At 39.6% G+C, this 27,048-nt stretch overlaps 2 protein-coding genes across 3 annotated transcripts in view; one reads left to right on the top strand and one right to left on the bottom strand.

The window, feature by feature from the left end:
• The first annotated feature begins 5,157 nt into the window (after positions 1 to 5,157).
• LOC134616261 (Krueppel-like factor 2) lies at positions 5,158 to 7,445 on the top strand. Its single transcript, XM_063460992.1, has 3 exons — positions 5,158 to 5,369; positions 5,566 to 6,478; positions 6,612 to 7,445. The coding sequence occupies exons 1-3, from the start codon at positions 5,298 to 5,300 to the stop codon at positions 6,785 to 6,787; spliced, it is 1,161 nt and encodes a 386-aa protein (XP_063317062.1). The 5' UTR covers positions 5,158 to 5,297; the 3' UTR covers positions 6,788 to 7,445.
• Positions 7,446 to 7,458: 13 nt separating this feature from the next.
• LOC134616260 (epidermal growth factor receptor substrate 15-like 1) overlaps positions 7,459 to 27,048 on the bottom strand; it is a 20,483-nt gene continuing 893 nt past the window's right edge. Inside the window, exons 3-23 of one of the 2 annotated variants that reach the window (XM_063460990.1) lie at positions 27,043 to 27,048; positions 26,895 to 26,942; positions 26,705 to 26,800; positions 26,464 to 26,529; positions 26,238 to 26,363; positions 26,079 to 26,138; positions 25,713 to 25,997; positions 24,388 to 24,545; positions 20,955 to 21,120; positions 19,383 to 19,468; positions 17,821 to 17,893; positions 17,426 to 17,587; positions 16,733 to 16,930; positions 15,654 to 15,818; positions 15,275 to 15,398; positions 14,988 to 15,127; positions 14,681 to 14,741; positions 13,200 to 13,285; positions 12,868 to 12,934; positions 11,287 to 11,420; positions 7,459 to 10,098 (exon numbers count right to left, since the gene is read on the bottom strand). The exon at positions 27,043 to 27,048 is cut by the window's right edge and continues 84 nt beyond it. In XM_063460990.1, coding sequence (XP_063317060.1) covers positions 9,952 to 10,098; positions 11,287 to 11,420; positions 12,868 to 12,934; positions 13,200 to 13,285; positions 14,681 to 14,741; positions 14,988 to 15,127; positions 15,275 to 15,398; positions 15,654 to 15,818; positions 16,733 to 16,930; positions 17,426 to 17,587; positions 17,821 to 17,893; positions 19,383 to 19,468; positions 20,955 to 21,120; positions 24,388 to 24,545; positions 25,713 to 25,997; positions 26,079 to 26,138; positions 26,238 to 26,363; positions 26,464 to 26,529; positions 26,705 to 26,800; positions 26,895 to 26,942; positions 27,043 to 27,048 — 2,454 coding nt within the window. In that variant the 3' untranslated portion in view covers positions 7,459 to 9,951. The remainder of the gene's footprint in view (positions 10,099 to 11,286; positions 11,421 to 12,867; positions 12,935 to 13,199; positions 13,286 to 14,680; positions 14,742 to 14,987; positions 15,128 to 15,274; positions 15,399 to 15,653; positions 15,819 to 16,732; positions 16,931 to 17,425; positions 17,588 to 17,820; positions 17,894 to 19,382; positions 19,469 to 20,954; positions 21,121 to 24,387; positions 24,546 to 25,712; positions 25,998 to 26,078; positions 26,139 to 26,237; positions 26,364 to 26,463; positions 26,530 to 26,704; positions 26,801 to 26,894; positions 26,943 to 27,042) is intronic. The other variant, XM_063460991.1, reaches the window with a different exon arrangement.

Raw genomic sequence — 27,048 nt, 5'->3', positions numbered from 1 at the left:
AGAGGTGCTGTGGAGCGCAGCAGGGGCCAGCATGTGGTCTTTGTTTCTCTGTGAGCAGAGACGACAAACAGGTTTATTAGCCAGATAGAGCCGAGAACAAAAAGAGGAGCTTATTGCACCTTTGTCTACAAGTTTTCGACATTGTAACTGACACGGCAGTTTATTAAATGAACCGACACCGCGCTAATGCGGTCGAATGCGACTAATCCTGCTCTGGATCCCACATTCATTCAGGCTGTCTTGATCGGCTTTGGTTGGTTTAACTGGTTTTCCCTGTTTGTAGGTGTACGACTGAATGCAATTAAGATTCATGAAGCTTTTTTTTTAAGTCTTCACTAGTGAACCACTTAAAAAAAATTTTTTTTAAAAAAAAGCCAAACAAAACAAAAACAAAAGAGCATGTGGTAAAGGTCAGGAGTTGAACTGGTCTCTCAATAATCTTTCATCTTTAGTATCAACTCAGTTGCTTAACAATATAACACTTAGGCAATGTCATGCAACACATTGTTAAAAGGAAGAAATGAAAATGATCTACAAAGGTACTGACAGCTCTGAATGGTGACAGTTAAGTGTCACTGTGAAATTCAGCTGCCCTTTAGTTAAGCTAATTCAACAAAGCAACCTTGTTGAAGCCCCCCAGCAGCCACAGAAAGTGTCCAGGACCTACTCTGGGCTGACTTTTCTAACAAATGTTTGACGGTGTCTGAAATTAGTGTAGGATCGGAGCCAGCTCTGAGAATGTCATGCCACTGGCATGTGCCAACCTTTTCTGCTTAACATCCCCCCCCCCCTTCCCGAAACCCCCACCCCCCCACCTTGTCCACATCCCCCTACATTTTTTTTTCCAGCAGAGGGGACGGCGAGCCTCAATGCTATCATTCTTTGATTCTGTTTGAATCTGGCCGCATGTGAGCAGGAAAAGGAGCCAAACGTGCTTCCTGAGTGTTCGGAGGGGGGAAACGCTGTAATAAGCAAGGGGGTGGGTGGTTAAAAATAACCGGGGTATATAAGCACAGAGCAGGATCCAACTCACTCTCAAACTCTCGCTGCCTCTCGCCCAGTCGGGATGTCGGAGAGGGCCCGCCAAGTCCTCTCTCTCACACTTACACACTGTTTTTCCATGAAAGTTAACGCAGTGAGGCAAATCCTCAGCGCGGGTGATGAAGCACTTGCAGACATGACATAAACACTATGCATGGCTGTACTCATGTCACTAAGTTAAACAGCCCAAAACCAATTTCGGCAGTGACAACATGACGTTTCATCATGGAGAACATGAGGCATACATCAGCGTGATGAGCTAATAAACCTCATGCTTGGTGTTTTTAACATTCCCATTTGTATTCTGTCAGAAACTTGGCATTTTGGGAGACCCGTAAAGTTATCTGCCTTTCCACACTCAAAGAAATACTGGACGGGGACAGGGATGTGTACAGTATTATTCTGCTGAGGTCGAGCATGTTCTCGCAGAACAGCATTGTCTCGTTCTTCTTTTGTGCTTTCTCTCTGTGAAACTGCACTTTGTAGTTTGTTTGATCTCTCCATTTTTGGCTGCACAGGGATGGGAGGTTCTCTTTAGAAATAGCTCGTCTTTATTTTACACAAAGTCCTGAAAAGCATCTTGGACAAAAACAAAAGAGGATGCTTAAAATTCTCAACAGTATTGTCACAGTCCTACGTGGGAAAGTTTTTCTAAGAGAAAAGAATAGATTTTACAGAACGGCTGCTGCTGTTAATGCAACAACATGTCAGCAGCTTCATTACTCCTGAGCAACATGACAGCCTGTTGATAAGTTGATCACCTCACAGCACAGATAAGACAGCAACAGCAATAGTTTGAACAATTGTGAAATTACATTGTTGCCCAATTGTAAAACTATTGTGTAAATTTCAGTTCAGGGAAAGAGGCTTCGCTGGAAATTGTACTAATCTATACTTAATCCTGCCATATGATGACTTTAGTGGTTCCTCTTCTGCAGTAAGAGCTGAAAGTGCAGTCTTTGACTCCAAGAGAGACGGCGCTTTTACTGACAAGTGCACTGAAACCAAGATATTTATCCTGTTTTTCCTTTTTTTACTTCTGACCTCTGTAGAGTGGAAAGCACGTGGGGGCAATTTTCCCCACAGGGATCAACTGAGTACCAGTTCTTTATGAACTTGTTACAAATCTTTGAGTGCAACCTGAGAGATGTTTTTACGTGGGCTGCTGCAGTCATAAGAGTGTCCCGCCCATCGTATGTCCAGCATGAGTATTTGCCCGGTGCGCTCAAATGAAATTCTCTCCTCGGGTATGCACAATTCTCCACAGGAAGTGACAGCTCAGAACGAAATACAAACCCGTCTCCTAAATGTTGTACGAAGTATTCCCACAAGACATGCCAACTACTTTTGTTGCCTTTCACATCAATTTGCTCTGCTTCACAGACCAGTGCACGCTGAGCGAAGTTTAACGTGGGTATGGGCTGCTCGCGTATAAACGTTTCGGTCATGTTTGGCTTGGTTTTGAATCCGCCAGGTGCAGCATCGTTGAGTCAAAGATTTCCTATTGAGCGGTGTTAGTTGAAACAAAGTATCTAAAATATGCACTGTGAGAATCAGTAAGTCTGTAAAAGGCTTCAGATAGAGGTTATTTAATAGATACAGTACAAATTCAGGGCTATTTACAGATAATTAAACGAGCCAAATTAACCTTCTTGTCTTTTTCACCTTTTTTTTTTTTTTATAAACCTTGAGCAAGAGCTTGTATAAACATAAAATCAGCAGCTGTGGCTCAGTGGGTAGAAAAACCTAATGTTTCATCCCAGACTCCCCCTGTTCAAGTGTCCTGAAAGGAATCTGTTGACATTTATGAGACATATATAAAGTATGTCGAAGTCACTGCAACAGACCAGTAAATAATAAGCCACAAAAATGCCATAAAAACACAAATATTTAGCCTCTTTGTTTTTACAAGTTAAACAAGTGAGATCCAATCTTTCTCTTAGAAAGAAGGCAAATATTAATAGCGCTCCCTTTAAGTGAGACAAAAGCATGTAGTAAAATGCTAAAGACAAATGCTCAGAATCAGGTCATGAAAAGTTAAAGTTCAAATGGCACTGGTGTAATATACTGTTGAGACAGCCTGTTGGGGTTTTTTTCATATGTGGGCTTTCACAGAGCGACAAATCTTGCATAAGGTTTCTGAATTTAAACATAGTGGTGCAAGAAGATTTTAAGCAATGTCTCTAACAACCTTGAGTTCTTTGGTAATTGCCTAAATGTAATCTATCAGGCATTACAGGGCAGTAAAGGTAGCTGAGTAAGAGAGGAAGTGAGATTGCTCTCACTCTCACTAGTAGCAAAGCAGAAAAGGCTCGCGGCGCAGAGCAAGGGTCAACAACAGCGGTCATGGGTTCAGACATCAGGCCGGCTGCTGCGCTGCCTCTAAAAACACATTTCCTCTCTGGCCTTACTGGACTTCTTCTGTGTGACGCACTTTCCACTGAACACACAGAGCTGACAGGGCTCAGGATGTGGAAACCTCACAGCTGAAAGTTTACTGGTGAAGGTGGTGGACATGACAGCTTGATGAGAGGTGGTGTATCTGTCATTAGAAGCTGACTTGGATCAGGTCATTGGCACACTGAGTACTTTTGCGCTTTTTTAACCTGCTGAGGTTGAGGATGAGGTGTGTGTCTCTCTTGGGGTTTCAGGTTAAATCCTACATAAAGTACAGCTGGAGAGTACCTAAAATATAGTGTGTACTTCAGGTTCCTATCTTGGAGTTGCATAACCTTCTTTTGACTTATTCTGTGCTGCATTTTAGAGGGAAGCATTCCTTCTGAAATAACAAGTCTACATTAAACTTACCAAAAAAAAAACTAGCTTAACATCAGCTTCACGTGCAGATAAATGGCTGCTTACAGGTAACCTAAATCATTACTCATGCCCAATTGCCTCCACTAATCGTGCTTCAGTGTGACATTTAATAAAACACGTGCTTCTTAAAACAATCTCTTCTTTCATTGCACTATTCTATGTTGAATTGGATCCAAGGAATAAAGTTTAGGCACCAATCTTTCTAATTCCATCACACTTTGGGATAAAGTGCCACAAAAAAGTGCGGAGTCGCACCCTGCAGAAAGCCTGTCTTCATGACCTCTGGAGCCAGACGACTTCCTCGGATTCCTCCAGAAAACAATCCCCCTTTCCTCGCCGCGAAAACCTCAAATCTCTCGGCCGAAGCAGCAACAAACACTAACGCTGATTTGTGATGCAAATGTGACCCCAATCGAAACCAGTAGCCCCAATTATGCCATTTACATGTGAACGGGACGTTAGCTTAAATGACGTTTATATCAGGAATGGTTAAAGCGTGATAATACCCCCCTCAAAAAAGGGGGAAAAAGTTTCAGACGACCCTGGCGCCTGTTTAGACAGGCCCGTTGTGAGAGAACAAAAAGCATCTACCATTAATGATAATGAGCCGGCACAGACACCTACACTGCACGTATCTTTACTGAGCTCTTATAAGTTTAATAAAAACGTGTTTATTTAAATAGAAACCCCTTTAATGGAGGCTCTTGGACCAGTGCGTGAGGAAGTGTGAAAGAAAAAGGGGTTTATAGAGGCATCGAGATCAGAAAATAATAAATATATAATAGTTAATAATGCATGCCACATCCAGCATATATTTTTTATTTCGTGGCAAATCTTTCAGTTTCTTTCCAGAGTTGAACCCGCTAATCCCAATCTAATTATATTTTTATTACTGTTCATCAGAAAAGCCACATCTCCTTTGTGTCGTGGTGATTAACTCGAGTACTGACAGCCTTTATTTTTAAGTTGCTGGTGCGGCTTTGCCTCCAGCAGTTTCTGTCACTGTACTTGTTCTTTTTAGATTATTACGTAAGTATATATGGTTGCTATACAGTGTGTTTATCATTTAAAAAACAAACTTCAAATATCTTGCGTCACAATGTGGGAGGGGCCGCGCTAGGGCCCGCCCTTTTCAAAGAGGCTTGGTGCGAGCCGCTCTGCCTGTCACACACAAGTGAGCAGTGAGTCTGCGCGAGCTGCTTTATAAAGCGCTAAATTTACCGAACTTTACGTTGTTTCCTGAGCTCTCACAATTGGCCAGACGTACTCGGAATAGGGTTATAAGGTTCGGAGGACCTCCTACCACTTTTAAACTTGTTCATGTATTTGATGTGAAACTGTGGAGAAGCGACAGTGAAATAGGCGCACAGACCCCTGCGCGGCTGCCGCTCAGCACAGCACGATTTTGACAAGAGAAACTTATATTACTTTACCCAACGATGGCCTTATCCGGAGTGATGCTACCGTCATTTTCGACTTTCTCAAACCAAAGAGAAAAACCCTGGGAAAATGTAAGTTTGAAACAATGTCACGTAATTGTGTGTATGTGTTTGTTTTTTTAAATATCCGTGATTTTGATTCTGCTTGTAATAATATAAATATCATGTAAAAATAATTTATTTGCTTCGAAAAAATATATATTTTGGTTCTAAAAAAAACTTTGCAGTCGCTTATTTCTCATCTGCGTTTTTCTCTTCATTCCTGCAGAGATGGAAGGGAGAGATGGACAAACTGGTCTCTTCGAGCTGCTCCATGCTTGAAATGGTACAAAACCTGGACAATCAAAACAAAAAGGAAGACGAGGATCTGAGTCACTATTTGGATCTGGATTTTATTCTCGCCAATACAACTGGCTCAGACAGCGCGATGGACTATCTGGGCACCGCCGACCCCAACATGTACACGACTGGAAACTCTATGCCATCGTTCCCAGCAGACGACCATCGCTCCCCGCCGCCCCCGTACGGCGCCAGCCTCATGACAGAGCAACTCCGCTCCGAAGGAACAGACAGCTATGGCATTACGCGCAACCCCAGCATTCAGGGAAGATTTTATGCAAGCACGGCGCATTTCCCCCGCCCGGAGAACATCAAAGTAGAGCCACCTATGGACAGTTATGGTCCCGTAATGGGCATGGTGCCCCAGAGCTGCAGCAAAATCAAGCAAGAAGGCAACGTTTCGTGCATGATGTCCTTTGAGCAGCCAAGAGTGGCCATCTCTCCCCGAGCGGCCAGCAACATGACCCCGCCGCTGAGTCCCAATGACCAGGGAGTTTCGGACTGTCAGGGACAGTTATGCCAGCCCATGAACTTTCAGCAGAAATATCACACAACTGTGGCTTTCCAGCACCACCCTCAGGCTCCACAGATGCAGATGCCCTACCACGCTCCACATGCTGGCTTTGGCATGTATGATGAAGCTCTCAGCCTGCAGCCGGGCGCACAGAGGGTGATGCTTACTCCACCCTCATCTCCCCTCGAACTGCTGGAGTCCAAACCCAAAAGAGGCAGGCGAACGTGGCCACGGAAGCGCACAGCCACGCATACCTGCACGTTTGCAGGCTGCGGAAAAACCTACACAAAGAGCTCGCACCTGAAGGCACATCTCCGCACTCACACCGGTAAGTTTGAGCTGAAGTATGCTATGATTTTTTTTAAGTGCGCAGTTACGCACAGAGCAGCGCATTGATTAAAAAAAAAAAATTCCGTTTCAGCACAGCCTAACAAACTTTTTTTCAAATTTTGTTCACGCAGGTGAGAAGCCGTACCACTGCAGCTGGGAAGGCTGTGGATGGAAATTCGCCCGCTCCGACGAGCTTACCCGTCATTTCCGCAAACACACCGGACACAGACCCTTCCAGTGCCACCTGTGTGAGCGCGCCTTTTCGAGGTCTGACCACCTGGCCCTTCATATGAAGAGACACATGTGAAGTAACCCACATAAGGACTCGGGGCGATTGGGGGGGTTGTGTTATTATTATTACGATTTCAACTGTATTTTTTATTTAAAATATTCCTCACATGACCAAAGACGCATATTATGATATTGAATTCAAAAAATGTTTAGTGTTATTGTTTAATAACGTAGCTGGTACTACTTTGGTTGTTTAAAGCTTTAGAAAAGCTTTGTTTGCTTTAGAGCAGGCAGACCAAGAAGGGGCTGGCCCTGTATATACTACTCTCCTTTGACAGAACTGGAATGCTGTGTTTGACACAAAAGTGCCTTTCTGTGTTGTGCTACTGTAAAAAAAAAAAAAACTCTTTGTGAAAGAAGACATGGCCAAAAAAAGCAGTACATGTTCTTGCTGACAGGAGTGCAATGCACATACAGTTGCCTAATATGTGCAAAGACAATGTTTTATTTAAACTGCCTCAATGTCTGAATGGCCTATACTGTTTTTTGTTGTTTTTTTAAATGCTTTTTGTCCATCTCAGTGTGAAACTCTTGGTTCCAGCCCCTCTGTACACTATCAGGGCTTGATGTCCTGTGCTTTATTTTTTACTTAAATTTATATTAAAAAAAAAGTACCTGGATTTTATACTGTAAATCATGTATTTATTGTAAATATTAAAAAAAATGGAACTGAATTTTTTGGCTTGAGAAGTCTTTACTTTGCTTGCGTGCTTACTCATTCCTTCAACTTGTTCACACATTTCTTTTTTTATTGGATACATCCACCCACTCAACATAACTCATCATAACTGCTTGTAAAAAGGTGCAGCAGACCTGCAGACTGTCACATCAGTTCTTCTAAATTGTACATCGAATTTTAAAACACCAGCACTTGATTTCCACTGTGATGTTTTGCAGCTGCAAGACAGAGAAGGGCAGCCGCTTGTGGGCTTAGCCTATAAATACAAACACTCCATTTCCATAATTACAGAGTGAGCCAGGAGCCGTCTGGACAGAGGGGCACAGCAAACCCTCATCAGGGAGCCCTTAGACTCCCTTTCTGATGGGTAGAAATTATAGTAGGACATCAAAGAGCCTTAATACTACAATTACACACAGTCACTCTGCACTACAGTTTCAAAGTATCCAAGTCCGTGCACATTATAGCTGCATAGTGTCAGTGAGCAGTCGTTTCGCCCGCATCAAAGAGTGCATTGAGTGCATATATAAAAGCCAGATGGCATTTTCTAAAAAGCTTAGTCTTTTAAAAAACTTAATAAAACAGTTTTAATTGAATCAGTGTAACTCAGTTACTTTGTATAGTAAATTCACCTGCAGCAATAAAACGCAAATGCAAACAGAGTTCAAACGCATTTATCGACACACTGAAATTTATCATATTTTAAAACGAAAAAAGAGGAAGTACACACTGGGCCAAAAATATCTACCCAGTACATGCAAATATGTCGTTCTCATTTCACTTTTTTTGTTCCAATATCAAACCAGACTTCTAAGACAAAAAAAAACAACAATCAATGTTCGATTCACTCTAGTTACACTTCGAGAACTAGATTTAGAAAGAAGCACCACAAGAACGATTAAACTAAATCCCCCCTTCATAACAAGTCTATGCAATGCTCAGCACCCGTTTCTCAAGGCCACTTGCTGTATATTCATTCTTTGTTTACCATTGAAACATTAATTTTGCAATTACACCTGACTCACTTCTTTCTATGCTGTTGTGGAAATATTTAAGAAATCAGACCTACCTCTCTCTGTGCTTGGTGTTAAAAATCACTTTTATTCAATTAAAAGTCCTTACAGTTTTGAGCAACTCAAACCTTTACCTCAAAATTATATACATAATGTGCAGCAATTACACATTACAGTGTTAACGTGTTGACAAATAAGGCGCTGTCACTCTGTGCATGTCCAGTAGGCTCTGGAACATAACAGTGCATGCATTATGTGCCACATAAACCTGATTAGTGTTTTGTATGATTACAAGAATGCAATAATTCAAGCCATTTGCAGAAAAGTCTTCCCACTAGATTACTAGACAGTGATAACACAAATCCATATGAAAAATAATAAATATCCAAAAGGTCGATTTGGCTGAATAGCAGAAGTAGTAAAAAGGTGTAACAGCACCAGTATAAACAAGAGAGGTTTACACTTCTTCCATTTAATAGAGGCATTAGTTGCAGGGAGCTATTTGGGTGTTACAACAATGCAACTAATGATGATCTATCTGACAAACAAGCTGTTCGCAGAGGAAGAGCGCTCCAAGTGGACAGAGCTGGGTTCACAGGAAAGGAAGACCGTAATGATTATCATTAGCATCTTTAGGGTTTCCAATATATTCCAGTACTCTTTTAATTCATGCACTTACTTACTTACATAAATATTAGCTATGAAAGCATAAATGCCCAGAAACACTAGTAGCATTTAAAATGAGAATCTAAATCATGCTACTGATGATCTCATAACTTGTTTAAGACAGGAATGGAGTTTTTTCCCCGGTCTTTTATTTGGTTGAGCTCAAAATAAAACCGTATAACTATATACACTAAAAGAAGAGGTTTCCTAAAAAATAAAATAAAACAAAATACAAACAAAACAAAATAAATTTGAAAAAAGTCAATTGAATGTCAGCAGAGCAAATGGTTTGACTTTCATTGTGATTTTTCTGAGCGATATAAAAACAGTTTTAGGATGCATCTCACTTCATACATGACAAATTAGCTGCTTTCGTTTATAAATAAAACAAAAATATTTTTAAAATGTTATTTTACCTTCAAAAAAAGCCCCCACAAATTTGGATAATGTAAGGCTGATTAGCCATAACCAGATATGGAGTTAGATATAGGTTGTAGTAGTCGATTACCCTGCCGGTTTGGCTTGCGTTAAATCGCCATGTTCTTGGAGGATGAAGCAAGGCTTAAATCAAGTGGCTCCATATTGTCCCTGATTATAGTTTCCACATAGTTTGGGAGCAATGAACCTTAACTGGTAGCTAAATGTGGAGTCATTTGAACACAAGTACAGTCATAGCTGCAGAAACACTGGGCTCTTGCACAAGTTGGTAACAGGGGGTGCTAGTCATGTCGGGCCAATGATGGTGCTGTTCTCACGAGCCTGTAGACGGCGGGCTGTAAGGAAAAGTGAAGGGGACAGAAAGTTGTGCTGGAGCACGCCTGCTCAGGTGTTCGGCATGGTGGTCTTGCTGAGAGCGATGGCCAGCTCCAGGTCCTTCTGCTCCTGGAGCTGCAGCCTCCTCAACCTCTCCCGTTCCTCACGCTCGCTCTCACGCTTGGCCCACTCCAGCTGCTCGCTCTCACTTCCAAACTGGAGCAGAGACACAAACATTAGATGTGCGCAATAAAAAGCAGGAATGTAAGACACAACAGACAAAACACTTGAAGAAATATGCAAAAAATTAAAAATAAATAAATAAAAATCAAGCGTTTCTAGTTGGGCTGATTCTCAAAAAACTGCATATTTAGCTAAATGATCTGATACATAGAAAAATACTGACCAAAAACTGAATGCAAATTAAAGACAATTAGATTTCACTTTTACAACACACAAGACAGCAAAGAAGGTGCAGCTCCACTACAACAAATCAATGGTCACATTTCCCAAATTCTGTGTTTGGATGCAAGAATGCAGGAAAATAATTATGCTCGAGAATCACTTTACTTAGATTATGCATTGCCGACAGGTTTTTCACATGCAAAGAATCGAAAAGCACACCTTTATACAGTCTTACCTTAACATGTTCAGATCCTGGCAGAAAAACAAAAATTACAACACAGAGCTCGATATAAAAACCACAAATCCCTTTCACAACAGTCATGCTGGCATGAGGGATAAAATAAATACATATCATGTCAAGTGATACAAACCAGACACAAAAAGCTGCCATGCATCACCTCTCCACATGAGAGCACAGTCAGCCGTTAGGCTATACAAGATGGCAAATAAGCGGAAGGTGGGACATAAAGAGGAAGATTTACTCTGTTGTTCTCTGCTTTGAGGCATATCATGCTTTGACAGTGAATAAGCCTTTAGCTTGCACTTCGAGACTTGAAAAATGCTCCTCAAGTGATACCTGACCAGGCAAGTTCATGAACTCCCCAACTATGAGTTTATAAATCCTCGCTTCCTCTCAAAGGCAAAGTCAGAGATGACAGCAAGCATGCAAGCCCCTTTACCAGGTGCACAGAGCCAATCTATAACTCGACAGAGACTAGCAGAGGGACTGTCCAACTCAGTCATGCAATCATTTACTTTCCTTCTAAACCAAGCAGTTGAAAAGCTCTCACATGTTCTGTCAGTTGTTAGTTAACAGCCAGTAAACACAAAAGTTCTTTGAGTGCCTTCTGAACACACTGCTTTTGGGGCGTTAACAGAATGAGGCCCAATGACACAGAGCTGACACCTCTGTGGCTTGAACACAGCAATCTAAAGATCGAGATGAGATCAGCAGCTTGTGCAGGCAAAGATACTCTACAGCAAGTACACTACACTTACAGATGCAAAATTTGCAAAACCCATAGGATAATCTTTGGATGTTTTACTCGACTGTGTCGTAAAGAAAGAGTCTGCACCGTCTGCTGTGGAGCCAACGCTCTGGAGCAGCTCTGATGGACTCAAACCGAGCACACCTATCAGAGAAGGAAGGACATTTAAATAAGATAATATAAAAAAAAAAAAAAAACAACATGACAGAAAATGCTGCTGTTAGCATCTTCATTAGAGATATTTCTCACCGATACCCCCTTGGGAAATTGAACTCACACTTTAAAGGCTAACGCATAATACTTTGCCACTAAATATTCACAGGAAGCCAACAGCTTCATGCAAGCAGAGTAGTTACCCAGGGGAAAGCCACATTGATTCAAAAAATGTGGTTAACACCTTTTTCAGTACAGCTCACTGATGCAGTGAAGCTTAAACATGCACACGGTTGCTTTTTTGGAACTTGCAATTGTAAAAGATGGACACACCCTTGTGTACAGTAAGCACACATTTCTTATAATGATGGTACTATTAATAAGTGAGAATGTTGTTTATCTCACGAACTTTGTGCACCAATGCAGCACAGGCTGCTCCTGCAAATTCAAGGGCTCAATTTTCTGAAAAACTAATTCTTTGATTTGTCAAATTAAAAAGAATTGATTAAGAAAAAAAAACAAAACAAAAAGAAAAACAAGTATTATTAGAGTTGTTTACAAATGCTGCTGCAACACACCTGCAAAAGAATAAATCCAATCAAATAAAAAAAAAATTAAAAGTTCTAACTGTTGAGCAACTGTTCTTGTAATACAGAAAGTCAACGGTGCCCATGGTTTGTGAGAGTGGACTTCTCACTTCCCTATCACACGTGAAGCACGTCTCTAGTTCAAGACAAACCGTGGCTACTCATCTCTACCCTTTTCTGTGCGGTAAAGGGGAACACTAACTTTCCCAGGCTGATGCTTCTGCTACAAGAATAAGTGCAAGGTCACAGCGGAAGGGCATGTACTGGGCATGGCTTCTAGGTAATGTGTGAATTCACATGTGCATAAAAAAAAACAACACGAACAAAACCACTAAAAAAAAAAAAAAAAAAGGATGAGAAAGTTGTTCTCAAGGCTCCTCATCCTGTACACAAGAATATCTTAACACATCACTGCGGCAGCGTAATCTAAACGAGAGTCTTAATAACAACATTATCATTTAAAGGACTCGTATCTCTGCCAGCAGCTTTCCTGTTTACCAAATCAAAAGAAGAAATTATGTTCTCAGCACCCTAGCACCTCAATAGGGAAGTTGTTTTTTTCTTTTTTTTTTCCACCACCATTAAGCATCAAATCCTTATTTCACAGGACGGTTACTCGCCGTGAAAACCCCCAAAAGTTATTATGCTTTTATTTTGAGTTACATATGAGTAAAGAGAATGTACCATCATCACTGGCATTAAAAAAAAAAAGTGTGATCTGTTTAGCAGATCTGACCCATTTCTATTTCCTAGTTATGAACACCATGTCTGCACATGCGCAGTCAAGTTCATCAAAAACACGTTTTATGTTATTTTATATAGATATACATATGAATAAACTCGATGCTTACCATAGGGAGGTGCAGGCCTCTTAGGCACACTTTTCTTTGGGATTGGGAGTACAGGATTGTCCGACTTCTTCTCAGACACAAGACAAAAAGAAAAGAAAAACCATTAACTGTATACAAAACGATGACCCCAACAGAAATGTCAGCTAAGATGTAAAGCCTCTGGACTTATACAAGGTAGACCCTTTTCAAAAATGTGATAAATTGGAAGGAAAAAAAAAACAAGACCTCAGTCACGATGAAAGTTAAATTAACAGCACGGCTTTCTTCAGCTTTAGTGGAAAACTATGCTTTATGGTGCAACTGATTCATAACTTCAAGTCTCCAGAGCTTACCTTTGACATCTGACTAAAGTCAGCAAATCCACCCCCCTTGCTTCCAAAAGAGTTGCTTCCAAAGGGGTCTGCTTTCCCAAACAAATCTGTGACAAGAGTACATTGAAATGCATTTGGAACATTTGAATACATTTATGGAAAGAGCCAGAAACTATAATGAAGTTCAGCCCCAAACCACACATTCAAAATCCTCTCTGCATCTTGCTTATTCTGAAAGGGCCTGTTTTCTATTTTCAGAAGAGGGAATGTGGCATGACCGTTTAATTTTCCATGACATTTTACAAAAAACCTGTAAAGCAGAGGTTTTGTTTAACCTGACGTATGCATTGGGCGTCATTTGGCGTCCTGTTAACTATAACCGTGCCTGGCTTGTTTTGAAGCTCAGCAGTATGCCACTTAATGAAAAAAAAACTGCATTTTTTTCACCGTGAAAAAACAAAACATCGTAAGAGAATATGTTTGTTGTGAATGTTCAACCACAAAAGACCCCGTTCATGTGCAGGATCGGTGTTTTTCTTTTGCGCACAGTAACTCAGCTCAGGTCTACAGTCGACTCTGTGTTCATCTTAAACACGTGTAGCACGGCAGAGCATCAACCAGCAGCAGCCACCAACTTAAAACAACTTCCGCACCAAAAGAGGCACAGCAGTTCAACAGCAGCAAGTATAAAGACAGGACAGAGGCAGAAGGGAACTGGTTAAAGGAGTGGCAGTGTATTCTAGTAGAGAAGGACCAGCAGTCACAGAGTCTCTGTTATGCTTGGCTCCGGTTAGTCTCCTGTTTTTCCAGGGTGGGGGGGTGGGGGTATTTTTAGTTGGTCAGTAGTTAAATGTGTAGGTACTCGACTAAAAATAGCCCGAAACCACAGGAAAAATTGAAGCCACAGTGAGTAAAAATTGTTTGCCCCTGGTGCTCCCCCCAAAATAAAATCTAAATCTAACACGTCACCCAGAATGGGCAAAAATACTCTTTTAAGATGGGTTTCACAACTAAAGAGAGTTCTCATGTTTAGATGTCTGTTTTTAGAGTCATATTTTCAGTAAAAGGCTTGGAAAATCTGCTCTTATTAGTACAGGGATGACTATACGTGGAAATCGGCATGGATTCGTGCATGAAAACATGATCATACATCATCCTCTCAATAACAGCAAATGGAGAAGGATGAGGATATGTAACATATTTAAATATAACCTGTCCAACTTATGTGCGACAAACTAGCTACATGAGGCCTCTTCCTGTTAAAGTTAAAAGGTGGGGTTTTTTGCCTCTCAAAGTACTTGATAAAAGGGGATCATCAGATTGTTACGGTTCTTGAGATGACTGCTGGTATGAGCTGGTTGCTATTTTAATAAAAGTGAAATTGAAAAAACGTTAAACTGAAGAACTCTGGGACTATGTGCAAACAAATTATTATGTGTTTTAATAATTTGAGATTTAAAGTCTCTTTCAGCATGCTTTCACTTCCCATGTTGCTTCTGTACCTGAATCCTTTGTTTTTGGGCTGTTTGATCTGAAGGAGTCACTGCTGCCGAAAGGACTTGGCTGACCAATGCAAAAGAAGGGGGAAAAAAACAAAAACAAACAGAGTGAGATTTAATTCAGTCAAACACATTTAAAATGTACACACTATGACCACGCCACAAATCTCTTTCTGGTTTGCTTTTCCATTTATCTGCAAGCACAGAAAAAGAAAATCTTCTTGAACTAATAATCGCACTGCATCTAAAAGAGCCATATTAGCACTCCAAAGTAGTATCACTTGGGGAAGGGGGGAAAAAAAGTCAATACCTTGACTGGAGGTACAGGTTTTCTGCTAAAGGGGTCTCCAGATCCAAACAAGTCTGGCCTGTCAGTTGTCTTAAAAAAGTCTTCAGATGAGGTGCCTTTGAAAGGGTCGCTTTCTTTGAAAGGATCACTTCCAAATGGATCTAGAAAAAGGACACCACCATCATTTACACCCTCTAACAAGAAAAGCTCATTCGAAGGGATACAAACTGAATGCAAGCAGCAGCTGACAGAGCCACAGTCGTTAGAGAAAAAGGAGTAAATAAGGAGACTTGAGGAAGTATTCACACCTTTGAAGAGGTCAGATTTGAAGGGATCCTCCATCTTGAAGGGGTCTGCTCGAGTCTCCTTGGCAGCACTGTTGTTGTTGAACATGGCTATCCTTGACTTCAAAGAGCCCTCCTGATTAACCATCTAGAAAACAACAAATCAGCAACAATCTTATCAGTAAAACCCTTTACCAATGTACCCGGAAAATATCCAGAAATTAACTTTCACACTACAAGTCTGGGTACATTTGCACTTCTCTAGCATCTCCAGAGCAAAACGACAAAGGAAACAAAATCTGAATCCCGATTATTAGAGAACAGAAAAATTGAGTTTCTTGGATTCAGACTAAAATTGTATTGTGAACAAATCATCCTTCATAGGTAGTTGTGGTCTCCTCACCGTACTTCTGAAACTTCCATCCTCCCTTTCAGCAAAGCCTTCACTTAGGTCCGGCAGGTTGCTCAAGTTTCCTGCGTTGATTTCTTTCAAAGCATTGTTGTACTGCTCAATGGTCTTGGTCAACTCTTTCTGGCTCTCCTGAATCAGTGACAATTTACCACGAGCCTAAAAAACACAAAGAATGTCAATCTACAGTATACCAACATGCTTCTAAAGAACCACACTGATATCTATCCACTTATGTCCAAAGGTAGGTAGGTTAAATCATTCACTGTTCACTTCCTACAAGTCTATCAACCAATAATTTCCACTATGACAATACAAATACTGTGACCTCCTCTGGCCCTGACAAACGTCCCCCGTATCATGACAAAAGAAAAAGCCAAAACTGAAAATGAAACTAAAGAAAATCAAAAGGAAAAGGAAACATTTTTAAGTATTAAAAACTAAACTGAAATAAGAAAAACGGTTTCCAGACACCAACTGAAATAAACCGACTTCAAAAGAAAAAAAAATAAAAAAAAATAATACAATAATTCCACTATTTAAAGGGAGCATAACAGTAACCAAATCTGCATCAACTGGGGCTAACAAATTTTCAGGTAGAAATGCTGGCTGTCGTTTTTAGGCAGGATTGTAATCTGGATTTATTTCAGCTAACAGAAACAAACATGGTGCTCAAATCTGATGAATGCACCAGACATTAAAGTCACTAAACAGAACTGGCTGTAAGCGGTTTAGGCGTTTTGTACCTTTAAAGCATGATAAATATGACTGTCAGAGGAGTAAGAGAGTAAACTTCTGCTTCAAAAATGATTATTTAAAAAACAAAAGAAAAAAAAACCAAGTTAAATTCAAACTTGAATTTAACGTTATGTACTAGTTGAAACTTCACTAGTACATAAGCATAAATTCAATTCTACCTCTGTATAAGTGTTATTATTAGCACTACTGGATATCTAAACCTTTATCCCACTTTCCAACCTGATCTTTAATCCCAACATTGCTATTGTGGAGCTTGGTGGTCTGACGTGGCACAACATCCTAAAGTAACCTGTTGCCTTTCCCTCTGAACTGACCTGACCAATCTCATCCTGGGTGGTTTTGAGTGACTTAATGATGCTGTCCAGCTGAGTCCGACCGGACAGCAATCTCTGCTCTAGCTGTGCCTCCTCCTCTTGGACTCGACTCAGGTCCGTTTTGGTGCGACTCAGTTCATCTTCCTGACTGCGGAGGTCAGTCTCCTGTGAGCGGATCTGGCTCTGCAGGGATGAAATCTTCCAAACAAAAAGAAAGAAAGGAGTTTATATCTGCAGGATCAGCATCCTGCTTGCTGTTCATTTAGAAATTGTAGATTTCAATTACACATTTTTTAAATGCAATTAGTGCTTCACTTCTTACATATTTTTTTTTCACATCCATCTTGCACCAACAAACTAAAAGCCAAATATGCACAGCTGCCTCTTAAGCAGTTACACCAACTTTCTAAACAAAGACCTTATTGTATATGTGGTGAATGCGTTTAAAAATACTAACTCTCACCACTTTCATGTAAACAAATCTTAACCTCAGATGACCAATGTTTTGACATCTGGCCTGATATCTGAGATCGCACTCACACCAAACCATTATCAGCTTAGACCAAAAAGATTACACTACAGTAAAAACCACAAATGCATGTGTACCACTGTCACCAGTAGCCAAACACAAAATCCAATAACATTTCTCAACTGAAATACATGCGCATCACTTCAGTGTGTCACATCTCTAACCTTCTGGGTTTCATCCTGGCACTTCTGCTTGATGTCGTTGAGCATTCCCTCAAGCCTGGAGCGCTGTTGGTCCATTTCCTCCAGGCGTACCTGGGCATCCTGCTTCTGGGACTCCAGGTCTTGCAAGCTGCTGCTCTCCCTTTCCAAATTATTCTGCAAGTCCTGAGGGTCAAGGAAAACCCACACAGAGGCACATGTGTTTGCAGAAAGTATAGCTATTAGGCATGATCTTTTCTGAGTTATTAAGCCTTCAGTTCCCCTCAAAATTATGCAATTTGTGCTGGATTTGAAGTATTTCTGACAACTTTTTAACTGTAGAATAAAATGGACTGGAATTTACTCATGAATTAACTTTAACCAGGCAAACTAAATTATTTTATTTTATTCAGTCTTACCTGCACATCACTGTTTTTTTGTCTGAGAGCCTCCTCCTTTTCTCTGATCTCATGCTCCAGGATGAATTTGTCTCTACAGATGAAAAACACGAGCCAAACAATGGCAGAGAGGTTATAAAATGGACATCACTCACCAACAAACGAAAGAGAGGCAAATGACAAAAATTATACCCAGTGTTTCATTTTTCTGTCTAGATTTGCAGGCAACATAATGGATGAGAGAAATCAGAATTAAAATATTCAATCAAAATGATCTGCCAACATTGATTTCTTTTTTACAAGGCTATGGAAAAGTAACAGAAATTAACACACCTAGTAACCTTTAATGTTTTAAATGTAAAAAGTTGGGCATCAGCACTGAGCAGTAAAATAAATGCATTAATGTGAACTGACGCACTGTGTGCTTGTAATGAAAATCAATTCACAACAGTTACTTTCATCTGTTATTTCCAGCTACAGTGTTACTTTTTACTGGTATTTATTTTATTTTATTTAATTTTTTTATACGGACACTACAGATCTCCAGCGACTCATCAACTGCCCCATTTTACGTGAACATGCACAGAGCCTGCAGCCAAATATCTGGTTTAACAAAGAATGCTGAAACCGCTAACGTGATGCGATATCCGTTATCTCTGACTGTGGTTTTCTAGTTTTGTCAAGCCACCCTAATGCAACGAGACTAAACAAAAACAGGCTAAACTCGCTCATAGTCCTTCTGCAGCACATTCATTATGACTATGTCACTGTTGGTGCGTTATCAAGTGCCCTGTTTAAAAAAAAAAAGTTTTTTAAAAATTCCGATGAATTTTTAATACTTTTCATTGGCTTATAAATGTATTTTACACTATGCACAAATCTATTTTGAATTGTAAATGCTAATGGAACGATTGCACCTTCCATACGCTGCAGTCTTTATACACTATTCTTTGACACATTCTCTTAGTTGCTTCCTTCTTACACCACAAGTGTTTGGCCATAGGGTGAAAATACTGACTGCAAGAAAAAAACAATTTACATCAAATGTTAACTCATGACCATGACTTCCTGGACTGCTGTCAATAGCCAGAAAAGGCCAGCAGCCAGTTAATCAAGTTGCCCAACATGTTGTTTGTGGGGTTTTTTTTTGTTTGTTTTGTTTTTTTAAATTAAACATACTCTGGGCCATTTGGGGTAATGATTATATTAAACCCTGGTGCTAAATTACATTAGAAAAAATAAAGTAGCATCAAAAAGCAGCATGCTACTTCAGCTGAGCTTGTATTAATGTCTCTTGTGATAATAAAAATATATTTAACAGTCCAAAAACAGACAAAGGTGTAGTCAACTGTAACCATTTACTGCAATTCATTTTCATGTTTGTCAGCAATCTGTATAGAGTTACACAGTGAGAAGTATGTTGACAGCTGTTGAGTACAATGCATCCTGTATACAAGCAGTACAATAGTATGAAAAAAAAACTTTGATCTAGAACATCACCTTACTAAAAGCTTGTCTACTTTTTCCTCACAGGAAGCGAAACAAAGCTGTCCCTACTGCTAGTTAGGGTGTAGGGGGCTCACCTCTGCAGATGAGATATTTCCTTACTGAGGTCATCCAGCTCTTTGATACCTGTCGGCTCTGTCGACCCTGTGGAGCCGATACCGTCCTGAGGCGAGAGACATCAAGACAGACGAGTTGGACGGGAGAAAAAAGGTAGGTGAATGGAGGGGAGCACAGAAACAGCTGATTAGGACTGGGAAATGGACAGGCGAACGATGAAGAATCTGTTCTAATAGGCGAAGGAGTACAAGAAGGAGGGAGAAAGAGGTTAGGGAAGATGTGAGTGATATGCAGTGGGAAAGAGGTGCTCCCAGCTGTTGTGTCTAAAGAAACAAAAGTCAGAGGAAGGAAATACAAACAGCTCACACAGTTAGCGTAGGAGCAAGCCAGCCAGATGATACATAAATTGCACACAAGGCTATTTAAAAGAATTCAATGCAACAGTAAATTTTGGAATACGGTTCATTGTTAAACAGACCCATGCCATATCAAGAAGCCTAAACAGAAATATTGGGCAATTGGCAAAATTGCTGAAGCAGAACAAGACAACACATAATCTATTTAAGCTTCGTATTTCACCTGAAATAGGAGACTATCCATGAGAGCTACACAATTGTAGCAGAACAATACAGAAATATAACTGATAGCTGATGCCAACAGCATCAGCTATTGGTTCATTTCTTATTTATAAAGTAGTTATTGGCCCAGAATTTCAGTGCATATAAATTAAAATGCGTTTCTTAGAATTTACTGTAATGATGACATTAACCTGATAATATTAATAATAAAAGCATGATTGGTCTGACAAGCTCAACTGCAGTAACTGATTTGTTTTCCTCACCTTGGCGGTCAAGCTTAAACCCTGCTTAGTTCAGACAGATTAAATTTTACTTTTACACTCATTCAAAAATAAAAAGCTAACTTCTTGGTAATGGTAATTGATGTTTTTTTTCCCCAGATAAATTTAAATAAAAGGTTAAATGCTGGTTTACTTGATTGCCCACTTAACAGTGGCCCCATTTCTCTACTCATATTAAAAATTATTTGTTCTATTATATTCTCTGTAATATAATAGAACGGTATTCTCTTATGCTGCGTTTCCTTGAAGATCAAAAAATGTCAAGCCAGTGATGTCATCATCACTGGCTTGACATTTGACAGCAGGTGGCAGCACTTGCACTTTAAACGTTCCCATATTATTGTTCACCTTCTCCTTGGAACAGAGAGAGAGAATATAATAGAACAAGAGCGCCACCTTGTGGCAAAAGGCCCAACTGCTCACAATGTGCACCTTAAAAAAGGAACCAAGCTCTGGCCTCACAGAAGACAAACCCCACATAGTTCTGTTAGACAGGATAAAAAAGATCCCAAGAAGGCAAAAGAATAAAAACTGTAAACAATTAAAAAACAAAACAAAACACAGTTTTGCATTTGAGGACTAGAAAGCAATAAATAAGAACCACTTAAATAGCATAAATTATGAGGGGAAACACGCTGAAGGTACAGATGTAAATTTTTAAAAAGCACTTTGTAATAAACTGGCAAGCCGACAGATGAAGAAGTGTTTGGAATATGGTATAGGCAGAACTCACAAAGCCCATAGCTGATGATGCAGATCGTTCTGATGGAGGGATCATGTCAGGAGTGAGAGTAGAGGGAGGGTCGATCCCTTTATTGACCTTTTGTTGGATCAAATGCATGGCTAGAGCAAACTGCTCCTCGTTCAGCTTGCCTGTTTGTTTTGTGTCAGCAAGTCCCCTATGGAGGAAGAGGAGACATTTTTTCTCACCCTATTACATACTTCTGAGCAATAATATCAGCAATTTTTACAAATATAAATCCCCACTGAGTGGTTACCACAGCCAAATGGTCCATTTTATGCTGGTTAAGTGAGCATCCTTTAAATCATTATAAAAAAATAAAAAAAAACCACTTCTGTTCCACTTCTCTAGACCAAATGTAGTAATTTGGTTGAACTCAGATTATTTGTCAATGCCTTCAATAACTTGACCTGTAAATTTGCAATTTTGAACATTTATATACACTATAATACAATTTCATACAATATAAAAAATGTAAATATTTGCACTGCCTTTTAAAATTTTAACTACACCCTACTCTTGTGTACACAGCATTCGCTTTACTTTATTATTTTCTATTCTTAGGTTTATTAAATTTTTTAGTTAGTTGTTTATTTAGTTGTGTGAAGGGAACTTGCAAAGTAAGAATTTCATTGCTCATTGTAACCATTTGTGTTTTGCGGTGTATATGACAATAAACTTCTTGAATCTAATTTTAAGTGGCCACAAGATGGTGCTATATAGCTTTATCTGGGAGAATCCTTATGACTATGTTTGTATTTTTTAAAAAAGAGAAAAAAATCGATTTCCCCATTCAAATCGATTTTAATTTGAATAATCTGATATTGATTCATTTAAAATTAATTTTTAAATATAAATGTATTTTGCCATAAAAGCCAGAACCTCAGCTAAAAGCTCACAAAAACATTTCAACAATTGCCAAACAGCTAAAACAGCAAATGATTAAAGAGCAGGTAAACGGATTTTGCAAAAAGATGTAAACAAAGCGTCGTTAACCCGACAGCTCGTACATGGACATGTCGGGTGCTGAAAGCCGACATCTGACAGATTCTGAACTGCAGGCTTCGTCACTCTCTGACCAATATACCTCTATACTTCAAGACCAGTTTCCCATTAAAAAAAAAAAAATCTATTTTCTGCATTATTCACTTGCCTATTATGCACCAGTCTGTTGTATACATTGTTGTCAGCTTCTGATTTTTTCTCTCCCCAAAATAACCTCCGACAGTGATAAAACCGCTGTAACTTTGCTCTGTTTCACTTCAGCAGCATCAGTCTTTGTACAGGTAATGTCCACATGTTGATTCGTGGTTTTCTTTAGTTTTTGATCTACTGCAGTATTTTCAGGGGGGTTATATGCTATAAAAGATCAGGCCAGGAAAATCTCCTTCATATTTTTCTGTGTTTTATCCTCAGTTACTTTGACACAAAGGCATCTGCTGTGATGCTTATACCTCTGATAATGTCTCACAAGTGTCAGTTCTGTTTTGGTTTTTTTTGGGGGTTTTTTACCGCCTTCGTAATTGCACAGAAATAGTCAAATAATTTGGAATTATGCATTTTTAACTTACAATGTTTAGAGGGTTCTTTCGACAGTATATATTAGTGGTGCAGCGGATCACGGTTGATCCGTAATCCGAACCGATCGCACGTGATCTAAAGATTCGAAAAAGAAGAAAAAAAAAAGTATGTGTATGGTGCGCGTGGTGGGTCTGTCAAGCGATAGTTATGGTCAGCGCTAGCGGTCCAAGTGGAGGAGCAGAGGAGTTTGCGGTATTTAAGCAGCCCTTTGCTGCCCAATCCGACCGGGCTAAAGCTATTAGCTGCAGACGTGAGGCCGTATTCCGTTGTGCAAAACAAGGGGTTTAAACTATGATGAACGTGCTTGAGCCACGCTATGACATCCCGTTGCGCGTCCACTTTAGTGGCAAGATCGTTCCAAGCATGTATGAGCAGGAAAAGATTTAAGTTATGGCTGAACTGTCCCAGGCATCTTCTGTTGCCCTAACTACTACAAATGGGTGGACCTCCAGGGCAACGGAAAGCTACGTGACCGTGACAGCTCATTATATCACAGCGGAGTGCGATATAATGAGCGGTATGTATTATTGTAGGGTCTACCTTACAATATAAAGCGCCTTGAGGCGACTGTTGTTGTGATTTGGCGCTTTATAAATAAAATTGAATTGAACTGAGTGGTAGATACAAAGCCCTGTACTGCCTTATATTGTACCATAATTTTTTTTCTTAATAACTGCGTGAAATGAGTCTTGAGTTGAATGTTTTTAACAGGCAAAAAATACTTCAATAAGTAAATGTTAAATTTTTGTCTTTTTTCGCTGATCCGAAAATTGATCCAATCCGTGACTTAAAACCGTGATCCGATCCGAACCGTGAAATTTTTGATCCGTTGCACCACTAGTATATATCCAAGATGAATTATCAGAATTATAATATTTCTGACTGAGTCAAAACTGAATTGAATCAAAACAGGACGAAGTGTTAAAACGTAAGAAAATGTTGACATCTTAACCAATTTAACACAATGGCAACAAAAAGAGTTAGGTCTAAAACTTTTTGGACAATGAAACGTTTTTTGTGACACCAACACAGTGGATTTTAAATGTAAAAGTTAAGATAAAAACCCAGATAAACCTATCAGAGAGATAGCAAAAATTTTAGGACTGGTCAAATCCACAAACTTGTTCTCTCTTAATAAGAAGAAATGCAAATGAAAGCTCAGGAACACCCAAAGTTCATGATGACAGAATTATTTCCATGGTTATGAGAAATAACCCATCATTTTTCATATAACCAAATCAAGAACACTCTCCAGGAGGTACACACACAATCAAACACCTTTATGAATGTGTAAGCAACACAGTGCCCAGCGCAAATGGATAATAACTCAACACAAACTGCAGAAGAGCCCCAATAGTTTCTCAAGGGCAAGAAATTGGATATTCTTTGATGGCCAAGTGAGTCACCTGATCTCAACCCAACAGAGTATGCTTTTCAGTAACTGAAGACGAAACTTACGGCATAGAGAGCTGCTAACAAGCAGCAACTAAGGGTGGCTGCAGTAAAGGCCTGGCAGAGGTTTTCAATGGAGGAGAGAAAGTATATGGCAATGCCCATGTGTTCTAGACTTCAGGTAGTCATTAACTGTAAAGGATTTTTATCCTAATAATGATTAATGTAATACTTTTATTAATTCCCTTATGAATGAAAACTGAAAGTCTGCACTTCAACCATATATGAATTATTGTATTTTAAAAGCCACTGTGAGGGTGTAATGAAGAAAATATAATTTGCTTATGTTTTCTTACACTGTAGTGCTTTGGGACCATGTTATTCACAACATACAAAAAAAACCCCAACAAACAAAATCTCTAAATATATGTGAGCTGAGCTGTGGTCTTACCATATCTGTGCGAGCATCGTCTGGGAGAGCGTACAGTTCATGAAGAGCTCGATGACATCGCCGCCGTTGACGAGGCCGTCATTGTCAGTGTCTGTGTTCTTGAAAATTTCTTTATATTTCTCTCTGTCAGCCACTGGTACAACCCAGTTCACCGCCGGCTAGAGACAACAGAAGACATTGTGTGATATGAAATGATGAACACAGCATTCAGTATACAACAAACACACAGTTCTTCTTCAGTGCATACAGGTTTACTTCACACAACAAGAGGAATTTGTGAATCTGCACAATGAAATGGTTAAAACAGATCAGTAAAAACAAAACAAAAACAAAAAAACCCCAAAAAACACAGTCCTCAGCTAGATGGAACTGCATTTGTAGGATGCAGGATGCTTTCTCACTGCCCTATCACAAACATTCACATTACATTAAAACTATAACTAATCAAGCTAATAACAAAATGCAAAAAATATATGCAAAAAAATGCAAAGATGAAATGAATACCTTGCATTTTATTTCTGTCAAAAAACAAACTATTAAAAAACAAAATATACGATAAAGCATTTAAAGAAGCAGAAAGGGCCATGAATTAAAAAAAAAAAAAGACAGAACAACATAACAACTGATCAAGTGGTCAAGGTACAAAGGTAGTACAAGTATTGCTGCTCGTTACTTTCAAGAAAACCTGTTTCTCCAAAATTGAAATCCCTAAAGCTGTATCCTAGTAGAGAGAGGTTGGCCTTTGAACAATGCTCAGAACAATGTGGCAAAACAAGTCTACCCATTTGCAACAGAAGACAGTTAATACATGGCAACCTAGCTTGTTTAAGAGTTGAGAATCTGCCCTTGTGACACGTAGAGAGAACCAAGAAAAAAAATAAATAAACAAATGTAGTGATTTTTCCCTCATTACATCAAACGAATAGTCATGTGACCATTTCTTTGATATGCATGGTCATATCTGATATGATCATTCAAAGTGCTTTCCACCAACATCAGCTTCAGAGAGCACTTTATTATGTGCTTACATTGTATGCACATATCCAATTTAAAATCATCAATTTACACAATATGCTTCTCTTTGGACTGTGGGAGGAAACTGGAAAACTCAAAAACTTATGCAGGTAATGGTACAACATGCAACCTCCATAAAGACCAACCCTAGGAGGTTCAAACCCAGAAACTTTTTGAAGCAACATCACTGTGCTGTCCATTACATTGATATTATATATTAGGTTTAATCACATGACTCAACGGCCAAAAAGAGGCATTTGCGCATCTTCGACTAATAATACTGTCCACACAAGCAATGTGAGGCAACATACCGGAGAACTGGACTTAAAGGACTGTTTTGGAGAAAGGTTGGCAGCACCGGAGCCAAAGAGAGCAGCAGTGCCGAGGGGAGTAGTGTTGACCAGAGGAGAAGTGCTGCGTAAAGTTTCTTTGAGAAGAGCTGGACTAGTTCCAAGGCCAGACAGAGCAGGCAGCACGGGAACAGCACCTGGAAGTCCAACCCCAGTCTTCTTCCTCTTAGAAGGGGGGATAAGGGAAGCGGGTAAACTAGTGGGGAGCGGCTCCTTCTCCATGGTGCGATACACAAGATGCATAGCCTGTAAAATGGAAAGTATAACCAATTATTACAAATAAAGAAGGGAACCCAGATAATATGTCAGTACGGAATCACAGTTTACCACGGTGAATTCTTCTTTGTCCAAGTGTCCATCTTTGTCCACATCACTTAGGTCCCAAATCTGCACAAACAATGAGTAAGTGCTCAATTTTAACAAACTGTTAAAATTACAGTTATATCAAAAAAAGGCTGCATAGTATTACTTGACATGTAACATCACCTTTCCTAACACATCCAGAGGTAGCTTGGAGTTTATCAAAACTGGCCTGACTTTATCACCAGAGAGGAGGCCATTCACAGGTAACAGACTCTCAAAAATTCCCTCAAACTTTCCCTTTTCATCAGGCTGGGAAATAAAGAAAAAACAAACAAACTCAAGTTTAGGTGACAAGCCCATTTTTCTGTGATATCCTCATGACAGTTCTTGAAACCTTATAACATTTTACCTTAATGGCCCACTGTGAATCAGATGCTGTTGTTGAAACAGTTAGTAATGGGCTGCTTGTATCTTTCTATAAGAAAAAAAGAAGAAATAGACAAAGTGAAATGAAATGCATCAACTTATCATTTTCCAAGACACTAAATAAAGAAGTTTTCATATGATCCACAGAAATAATTCCCATAACATTATTGATTAATTCAGTTCTTTGGAGTTATTTATAATTATTATTTGTAATTATAACTTACAAATTTGGGTGCAGCTAAGTTTTGGTTGAGATTGTGAAGACTTATGTCATTTCCACCCTGTGCAGATGCCACCAGCCTCAAAGCTATGAAGAAACCCTAAAAAAAGAGGAAGAAAGCAGAACAAATCCTGTTTTTTCTGCATGCATCAGCACGACAATACCATCAAATTTACAAAGAAATTCTGCGTTACCCGCTTGTCCAAATAGCCTTTTCTTTCTGAATCTGCCAAATCCCAAATCTAAAATACGTACATAAATAAATGCAAAGGTACAAGATTTTAGTTAGGTCAAATACATGACTGTGTGTTGTGTGTACATGTAGGTGACACTGTTACCCACCTTTCC

The sequence above is a fragment of the Pelmatolapia mariae genome, linkage group LG18 (assembly GCF_036321145.2).
Source record: "Pelmatolapia mariae isolate MD_Pm_ZW linkage group LG18, Pm_UMD_F_2, whole genome shotgun sequence".
Classification (NCBI taxonomy): domain Eukaryota; kingdom Metazoa; phylum Chordata; class Actinopteri; order Cichliformes; family Cichlidae; genus Pelmatolapia; species Pelmatolapia mariae.
The sequence above is the reverse complement of the archived record's forward strand: the minus strand, read 5'-3'. Positions and strand labels throughout refer to the sequence as shown.